The sequence below is a fragment of the Spinacia oleracea genome, chromosome 3 (assembly GCF_020520425.1).
Source record: "Spinacia oleracea cultivar Varoflay chromosome 3, BTI_SOV_V1, whole genome shotgun sequence".
NCBI classification, from domain to species: domain Eukaryota; kingdom Viridiplantae; phylum Streptophyta; class Magnoliopsida; order Caryophyllales; family Amaranthaceae; genus Spinacia; species Spinacia oleracea.
Window position 1 is genome coordinate 140,735,110 of NC_079489.1, and position 10,179 is coordinate 140,745,288.

A 10,179-nucleotide genomic window follows, 5' to 3' on the forward strand; every position below is an offset into this window, starting at 1 on the left:
ACCTTGGTTCCATATCAGGGGAAACCAGTGCTTCTTATCAGGGGGAACCTTGGTTCCATATCAGGGGAAGCCAGTGCTTCTTATCAGGGGGAGCCTGGGCTCCATATCAGGGGAACTTGACCAGTTCTTAAACATTCATTTATCATGTTTACATTTCTTTAGTTGAACATTAATCAGGAAAATCTCAATCATTCAGGGTGGTTCAATAAACCATTAAATCTCGTTATTTCATAAAATCGTTTCTTTCAGGAAATAATAATCCATTAAATCAATACTTTGCATAAAGCTGCATTATCGTAAAACAATTCAATCAAATCATACTTGTAATCCCGCAATTCATAAAACATCATTATAAAACATAATCATTCATAAATACATTTCGAAGGGAATGCGGGTACTAGCAATAACCGTTACCTCAACCGTAGTTTTTATACTTCCTGTCCGATGGATCGTCCTTCCTGAGCCCCGAGTTCAATTTCCAAAAGTCCAAACAATTAAAATGGGCCAATTCAAGTTGGGCTTGGGAGAATAAATCAAGTTTCAAATTGAAACTTGATTTATTTGGATTTCTGGAAAGGGAGGCACGAGCAGGGGAAACAGGGGAGGGGCACGAGGGAGGAGAGGGAGGAAAAGAGGGAGGTGGTGACCGGCCAGGGTGGCACGGCTGCGCGGTACCGCGCCGGATGGTGATAGCGGTGGTTTGCGGTGGCTGAACACGAGAAAAAGGAAGGGAGACAACACGGACAGGGTGAAACAAGGGAGAGAAGCAGGGGATTTGTGCGGTTTTGGGGCGGTGGAAGGGGTGGTTCGACGGTGATGGTGGAGGCGGAAACCAACTCGACCGGCGAGGGAGATAGATGTGGCTGGTGGTCGCACCACTAGTGGTGCGCCAGAGGAGAGAAAAGGGAAGCCAGGGAGTGCGAAGAGGGAAGAGAGGGAGCAGGGGAAACGGTGGTGCGGGGGCGGTTCTAGGTGGCTCGATGGTGAGGGTGGAGGCGGGAGTTTGTCAGGGGGTGGTGAGGTGGTCGGAAGTGATGGTGGTTGCGGTACGGTGGTGCAGCGAAGGGAAGAAGGATGGCAGCTACGGTGGTGGTTGTGGGTGTTGATTTTCAATTTTGTTTACTGATTGTTGGGTTGAAGAAAATGGGACAAATTATGGATTGTTTATACTGTAAAGTAGAGTGAAGAGGAAGCATTCACTCCTTGATGACCAAGGCATGAATGTGGACTGAAATAGCTGGAATGGGGAGTTGAAGACATACGTGGAGAGGAGGAAGAGAAGGGAAATGGAATTTTGCTCTTCAAGGGCATTTTTGTAATTTCACTAAGTTAGGCATAATTTCTGAAAATTGGTTTCTAATTTAGGAATTGATAAAAATAAAAGTGTTTATTTAGAACTAAGTTTTTAAATAATTCCTTATAAAAATATCGTTAACGAAAATAAATTTAGTTTCCGAATAAAATAAGAACGTTTCGAAATTATCAAAAATCCGAAAATAATTAAGATTTAAAAAGGTCGTTAAGCTCGTAAATATAAAAATTAAATTATAAAATCCGAAAAGTAAATCGTGTAACAAATCTTAGAATTTCAAGAGAAATAAAACTTTGTAATTAAAAATAAAGTTCGAAATTAGGATTTAAAACGAGTTTAGGCTAAATAAATAATTAAGCCTAATTAACCGAGTTTTAAAAATTCGGGGTATTACAAAACTCTACTGCACGGAAAAATTATGAAGGATCCCGCAACAATAACGGGGGTCGTGGAGGTGGTAAGGGTCGTGGTAAAGGCCGTGGTGGTCGTGGAAAAGGACGTGGTGGGGGTGCAAACCAAAACCAAACACAAGCCCAAACACATAATTCAGGAGGTACAACTTTATGTAATTCTGTTTTGTCATCTAATAGTGATGTTGTTGCCCTTGCTTCCTGCGATACTAACACTTTGTCTTCCTAGTCGTACCACACTTTCTATTACAGACGGTAATTTATTATCCGATCCTACTGAGTATCGCAGTATGGTTGGGGCTTTACAGTACTTGACTATGACAAGACTTGATATTACATATGCTGTGCATTTAGTTTCCCAATTTATGCATGCACCCCGCACCCCGCACATCTCACTTGTTGGTTGTTAAGCGTATATACAGGTACTTGCAAGGTACTTCAGACTACGGTCTATGGCTTCGCCCCGCTCCGGACATGTCCCTCATAATTTCCTACTCAGATGCGGATTGGGCAGGTTGTCCTGATAGTTGTCGTTCCACCACCGGTTATGCCATTTTTCTTGGGGGCAACCTAATTTCCTAGCGCTCGAAGGAGCAACCAACTGTCTCCAAATCTTCCACAGAAGCAGAGTACCGCGTTGTTGCATACACGGTACAGGATACTCTTTGGATTCGTTCCTTGTTAGCTGAGTTGGGAATCGTCATTCGCGCACCCGTGAAGCTCTTTTGCGATTATGTTTCTGCATCCTATCTTGCGGTGAATCCGGTTCAGCATGATCGTAGCAAGCATATCAAAATAGATTATCATTTCGCTCGGGAGCGTGTTGCTCATGGTGATTTAGTTGTACGTTATGTCCCTACTGAGTTACAAGTCGCTGACATTTTTACGAAAGGTTTGTCAGGTCAGCGTTTTGAGTTTTTAAGATCCAATCTGCACGTGGTTCCCCCTGCACAGATTGAGGGGGTGTAATAGAGGATACTAAGGGTATACTCGTAATTGTAGTACTGTACAATATTATTATATATATGAGTCTCAGGCACCCGTATTAGGGTAAGCCCTATCATTATATTCTCATCAACCATTAGCAACAATTTATTTTCTTTATTCTTAAATTCAAGCATTAACTCTCCAACTTTTCAGGTATTTAAATCCATTTCTCATTTTTGAGATTTATTTACTTCAATTACTTTCATTTGCTGCTCCTAATTGATGTTTGGTCCTAATTTACATTTTCATATTTTTGAGTAATTTGCATTTGATTCTGAATTATTTGGGCTTAATTGATAACTTCAACGGACTATAATGGATGAAATACCATTCATAAAACTATGAAATAGAAGGAGATTAAGGGGGAGGAGGTGTTGTTGGAGGAAGGCATAAAGATGGAGATGAGAGGGGGGAATCAGAGGAGAGAAAAAATTGTAAGAATTACGATTAACTAATGAAATTTATTCATTTTTGTCAAATTAAAATATAAATTTATATTTTTAAACTCAATGACCTAACATTTTAACTCAACTTGAGTTAAATTTGTGTAAAGTTGGTCGGAAAAGCTACATAAGGTCCTAATTGGTGACAAAAAAAAGATGAGGTCCTGATTGGTGATAAAATCTAAACCTGAGGCCCTAAATATGGGGTTAACTCTATAAACAACATATTAATTAAGTTTTCCAATCACAATAAACTAGCAGATTTCGCCAATTATAAACGAAACATATGGAAAATGGAAATCAACTTGTCTATCAAATCATCCAAATAATGTAGCAATTCTGACATAACCCCCCAAATGCTGAATCATCAAATTTAACAACTTTTTACGGATATTATTTGAGGGTTTATAGGAAATTGTGGTACAAATTAGAAATTCGAAACTATACATTAGAAATAAAAAACCTGATGTTGCGGGCTATGAAGACATTATCGATCGACTTCGGATAAAGACCCATCTTATAGATAAAATGATAATTAGTGATCACCTTGGTAATAAGACCCATCTTATTGATAAAGCAATGATGGTTTCTCATGGTTCTCGTCTTGCTCAGTCGGTTAGGAAAACTGATAACGTGTTATGAAATAAAGAGAAATAGAGGAGAAATAGGGAGAAACAACTGTGTGTATTATTCCATGAACAATGAGGTATATATATATACACACACAATAGAATAAGGCTTGTTTAGTGAACAATAAACCCTAAGATCTAAAATGTTCCGAAAAGATAATATGGATATAATAAGCATCCACATAATATTTCATAACAAGCAGCACTTTGTAAATCAATTGGCAACATATTTGTTAGTCATTCTTTCACGTCTTACTCCTCTCACACTTTTTTTTTTTGAAATGGTACATCTATTAAAAGACAAAAAAGTAAGATAAACCTATGATAACTACAAGACTAAATAGATTATAACAATAAAGAAATACACGTAACTCATTAAGAAGAAGGCAAATCTTCGAAAATTTCAAAGAAAAGGGAAGCATACAACAACCTATTCCATGTATCTGGAACTCCAGGAAGGCACCAATGGCTACAATCAACATAATTATTAAGTTTATTTCCGTATTTTTCGGCAAGTGTATTCCAGTCCTTGTACCTATACATAGAAGGATGTGCATCAATTCTGGACTCTGAAAGTTTTGTAACGTTCAAGTACTTCACTTGTGATTTGCTCATTCCTTTTATCACTCCCTCGACGACGTCGACCATAGACTGTGGGAAAAGAGGTTTATAGGAATCCACCACCAAAGGTTGGGTTTTATTGTAGCACCATTGATCATATTGGTGCCATGGCGAATTGCTCCTGAAAACCACTTTTGTTTTACTTGGGTCCACGTTTTTTTCTATCCATGTTGCCCATGTTTTTAAGCCACGTTCGTACGCTATTTCTATAGGCATATCTTGTGATACTTTACCCTCGAATTCGAACAACTCCCATCTGCAAATAATAGTTTTAGATATAATTAAATTGTGGTTTTGATATTAGGAAATTGAGCCACCAACAAATATAAGAAATACAAAATTTAAGTGAACTACTCCCTCTGTAGTTTGTACCTTGAAACCCGCACTGTTTTGACTTGACACGTTTACTAATGCACAATTTTGACCATCAATATCTTTATTACATATTATAAAAACTTACAAAAATATTAATATTTTGAAAGTATATATTAAGATGAAGTTAACAATATATTATTAAAATTTGTTTTCATATACTAGAAACAAAATAGGGTCAAAATGAATTATGTGAATAGTGCAAAAGGTCAAAACGGTGCGAGTATTAAGGGACATATGGAGTATTTGGTATCATGTGTGATTAAGAACCTTTCAAGACTTCAAGTGAACTATCAGACTCAAACCCTAAAAATCAATAATTTAGATGCATAGACTAGTCCAACACACAAGTCTGATCAAGTACCTCATTGATAAATTCATACTTAGAAGCATAACACATTCTAAAGAGTTTGTATGTTGAATTCGTGAATTACATGATTTTTTTAAATAGAAGTAATATCGATCCAAGGGCATTGTAAATTGTAAAAGGAACATAACCTCAAACTCCTAGAGATGATGATCCTCTATTTACGGATGAGCGTGATTGTAGTGTAGTACTAGTGTAAGAGACTAAATGAGAATAAGCATAAAATAAGTAACATCACTTCTTTTTTTGTTAACTCAACCATTTAATAGGGCCACACGTACATAGTACTTGACTCAATGCATGAGACTCGATCACATACAAATTCCTTAACTTGATTTTCAAGCAATTAAGCTCCGTTTTGTAGAGCGTAAAACGTTTTTATGGAAAATGATTTTCCCCTTTTCAATCATTTTACGTTGTTTGGTTGGGTAAGGGATGTAAAACAATTTTCCATGACTCCCTAAGAGGTGAAAAATCCTTTTCCATTTGAAAGGGAGGGAAACCACTTTTCCTTCTTTCCTCTCCTTTCTTCCCCTCAATTTTCACCATCTTCTCCCATTTTCCTTTAAGTTACCAAACAAAGGAAAACTAGTTTGGAGTTGTGTTTTCCCTTGGAAAATGTTTTCCATGGAAAATCATTTTCCATGAAAACGTTTTACGCCCAACCAATCGGAGCCTTAATCTCAACAATTACTATTCCTTAATTATAATATGCACGAAAGATTAATTATTTGCATAATATTTCATGCATGCATGTATACTAAACTTACGCTCTTCTTGTCCCCTTCAAATCCCACCAGTGACCAGAGTTGAATACCATAATATCTGCCCCTCTCCATTTCCCGGCGTCGGTCGTAAGCTTATCAAGCACAAGAACCTTTTTACCACTTTCATGGTTATTATTAATTTCAATGAGAAATGGACACCAATAAAATTCTAGGGTGAAGTTATATTCCTGCAATAGAAAAATAAACTTCAATTATTAATAACATTGTACGTGATCAATAAATTTTTATAAATTGGTATTCCTGAATAATCAATACCTTGGCTTTCCATAGTTTCTGATATCCTTTAATTTCATTGACGTCCACTGCACTTGAAGGAATTGAGGTGAAGAGAAGGCAAGCAAGAGACTCCCACATGTTTCGGTTTAGCGAATCTCCGGCAAGGATCATCCTCTTGTTCCTCAGCCTTTCTAACATGTCTGTTCCATTAAACCTAATTAAGGATGAATAAGATTGTCAACTTTGGTGTCAATTAAAGGTCAATTACATATTACTACCTCGGTCCCTTAATACTCTTACCGTTTTGACTTTTTGCATTATTCACATAATTGACTTTGACCCTATTTTATTTCTAGTATATGAAAATAAATGTTAGTACATAATACTCCCTCTGTATTTATTTAAGAGATACACTTGATCTGGCACGGGTATTAAGAAAAAGAATTAAATGAAATAAAGTAATAAAACAAGTGGGGTTGAATAGATATTTTAATAAGAAAAACAAGTGGGGACCATGTCATTTTAGGGAGTTAGAGGTGGGGGTGGGGTGTAGATATATTATTTAATTAGATTGTGGGGTTGATAAGTTACTAAAAATGGCAAGTGTATCTCTTAAATAAATACGGCCGGAAAAAACAAGTGTATCCCTTAAATAAATACAGAGGGAGTATATTGTTAGTTTCGTCTTAATATATATTTTTAAAATACTAATATTTTATAAGTTTTTATAATACTCCGTATGTAGTTAATGATGTTGGTGGTCAAAATTGTGCATTGGTAAGCATGTCAAATCAAAACAGTGCGAATATTAAGGGACGGATGGAGTATTAGTCTATTAGATACTTATTCGTAGTTTCAATCACAAGAATTGGGATTCCAAAGTACGTATGACTTCAATAGAATTAGTTCCTTGATCCATGATTTACGTTCCAATACTTATTATTAGATCCACCGAGTAATTATGTGAACATGCAAAGTAATCGAGTACATCATTTGCTGGACAACCTCACGTAGTCACGCCGCACGCGCGTGTGTAAGCTAGGGTTGATCCACACAGATTACCTTGGTTTTAGATCACGTACTGTATTCTTTGGAAAATTAAGAGCACATGATATAAATATTAAAATAAAGTTTCATTTAACTTTCATTGTACTCCAACATAAACATAAATCTTTTAAGAGCATAGGAATGTTACATACATTTTAAGGACCGAATCAAAAAATATATAATCAGAGGTCAAAATTTAACATACTGTTTTTATTTTGTACTATGTACTACTCCGTATTTCAATTTACATTATACAAAATATTAATTGGAGTACTAACTAAATACTTCAAAAATTTAAGTTAATAGTAATTAGAACAAAAGGTCTTGTACGCACAAGGTTTACAATAAATTTAGTGTAAATTGACATAACTTTTACCAACTTTGTAAATTTTTTACTCAGTTTTTTGTAATTTTTAATATTTTGTTATTAACCTTTATATTATGAATATGAAAAAAACGTTGATGGATAAACATTTTAAAGTGTTAAATAATTACATTTATGCATAACTTTTACTCTGGTGTATAATATTTATCGTACACCACTTGTAAATAAGAATTTTATCATATGTTTTTGTATAGAAAGATGTGAATTTTGTTTTTGGTAAGCAATGTTAAACAACAAAAAAGTATAGGTACAAGTAATCGCAAAGGAATTCAACCCTATGCCCAACGATTCTAAACTTTCTAGACAAAATTTTCCACATGAGTTACATTATACATGTGATATTTTATTTCATATTCAATTTTTAACCATTGAGAGAAACCATGGATCCCACTAACCCAAAAATGTTTAAAAAGAGAAAAAAATATGAAAAAAAACCATTGATGTTAAAAAGAAAAGGGCTTTAATTAGTGAAGAGAAAAATAAATTTTAAATATTTTTTTTAATATCATTCACACATTGGGTTTATAGTTTTTCGATTATTATTCAAGGTCAAAATTATAGTGACCAAAATTTTCAAATACAAATATTCTCAAAGAATTGCAATATTTTTATAATACCAGCTTTTAAAAATGTTTGATATCAAAGATGTAATACGAAGTATATCGGTCATGATCTTTCATATGTTATTCTTCTAAGCTGAAATAATGAATACGTTCAGGCGAATATACACAAGATTTCTGTCACACAAAAAAAAAAAAGAATATACACAAGATTTTGTATTAAAAACTAACTAAATACTCCCCTACGTCCTTTAATACTCGCAACATTTTGACTAGACACGTTTGTCAATTCACAACTTTGATCACCAATATCTTTAACTACGTATTATAAAAACTTATAAAAGTGTTAATATTTTGAAAATATATATTAAGATGAAGCTAACAATATATTATATACTAACATTTGTTTTCATATACTAGAAATAAAGTAGGGTTAAAGTAAATTATGTGAATAGTAGAAAAAATCAATCAAAACGGTGCGAGTATTAAGGGACAGTGGGGTATAATAAAATCAAAGCACGTACGTACGTGTACTTACACCGGTATATCACAATCCCGAGCTTCCCATCTCCACTTCTCATACTCAGACTCTGGCCTCCCATTTTCTTGGCAGCTCATCTTCTCCTCCACGAATGGACACTTGAATGAATCGTAGCTAGGCCTTTCCTCCGGCCTATAAACCCATCTCCCGTCATACATGTTACACTTCTTTCTATCCTTATTCGAGGATTCAAATGATGGATTTGATAATTTAAAAGGAATCAAATCTAACATAACATTTTTAGCTGCTAACAAACTTATATCTTGATGTACTTTGTCGAGATAGATGACGAAGACGAGGAACCCAAGTAAGGTTCCAAGGGAAAAGATTTTCCATTTGTCTACAATGGAGGTTTTTTGTTGCTCCATCACTTAAGAAAATGAAGAAGCTAGGTTGAGTATAGTCTTCTACGTTAGATATTAGATTAATTTTGTTGTTATAGTATTATTTATAATATAAGGTCAACTTTCATATTCAATGAAGATGTGGTATATAAGTAAAATACGACGTACTAATTATTCCAAGTCAGTGATATTAATTAGCTCAAATCTCTAAGCCAAATCCATACTAAATTATTTCCTACTTGATCCCATCATGTTCTTACTTACTTCTTAGATTAAAGTACGTTTATACTACATACATGATACATCTTTTAGTTTCGACTGAAGAACACCGCAGTTTTACTCAATGTCTCATATTGCTTTTTCGCTAAGTAAACAATTTTCAAGAGTAAAGCTAAGTACACTAGAAGTATGTCCCTAAACTTTGCCAAAAGGTTCAGAATAGTCCTTAAAGTTTCAAAAGCTAAGGTCAGTTTAATCTCTTAAATGGATGTAAAACGCTATAATTAAGCTGCTAACGATATTAGATTTTCCATTAGTTATATTAAATAAAAGGGAAAAATAAAATAAAAGTAGTAAAAGATAACTTTAGGAGAAGAGTGGTTTATATACTTAGTACTACAGTGTAGTATTACTTTTTTTTTTATAAGCAAGTATAGAGTGTATACTCCCTCCGTCCCTTAATACTCGTATTGGTTTGATCGGTGTGGAGTTTAAGATATTTGAATTGACTTATTAATTTAATGGGTGTTAGTCGATAGTGGAGTATTTTTTTAATATAGTTAGTGATAAATGTGTAAGTGGTGGAGAGTGGTGAGTTGGCGGTGTTAATTTTTAAATTATATTTTGTAAGGAGTAGGGGTGTAGGTGGGTTAGTAGGTAAGTGTGAGAAATAATATAATATTGGTAAAAAAAATTCATTTATAGAAACAACGCAAGTATTAAGGGCGGTCCGAAAAGAAAAGAGGTGCAAGTATTAAGGGACGGTCCGAAAAGAAAAGCGGTGTGAGTATTAAGGGACGGAGGGAGTATATTGCATCAACAACATTCACAGAGATGATATTTCAAGTGGACAAACCCACTGAAACAGAACAAGGCAAGGCTTAAAAAACCCTAAACACTATCCTTCAAAGAGGGTAATGTACCATTTGTTATCCCTA

General features: G+C 34.7%; 1 protein-coding gene across 1 annotated transcript; it reads right to left on the reverse strand.

The window, feature by feature from the left end:
* Positions 1–3,914: 3,914 nt before the first annotated feature.
* LOC110779370 (protein trichome birefringence-like 43) lies at positions 3,915–9,101 on the reverse strand. Its single transcript, XM_021983884.2, has 4 exons — positions 8,676–9,101; positions 6,185–6,359; positions 5,912–6,096; positions 3,915–4,658 (listed from the first exon to the last, which is right to left on the reverse strand). Exons 1-4 carry the CDS (start codon positions 9,044–9,046, stop codon positions 4,157–4,159), a joined length of 1,233 nt encoding a protein of 410 aa, XP_021839576.1. The 5' UTR covers positions 9,047–9,101; the 3' UTR covers positions 3,915–4,156.
* Between the last annotated feature and the right edge of the window lie 1,078 nt (positions 9,102–10,179).

Bases quoted from the DNA above. Each gene is read 5' to 3' on its own strand.
- LOC110779370 (XM_021983884.2), bottom strand. From the start codon at position 9,046: ATGGAGCAACAAAAAACCTCCATTGTAGACAAATGGAAAATCTTTTCC. The intron at 6,097-6,184 runs GTATTGATTATT...TTTCTATTGCAG, and splicing joins AGAAACTATGGAAAGCCAAG to GAATATAACTTCACCCTAGA. The intron at 4,659-5,911 runs GTAAGTTTAGTA...TATTATTTGCAG, and splicing joins TTGAAGGGGACAAGAAGAGC to ATGGGAGTTGTTCGAATTCG.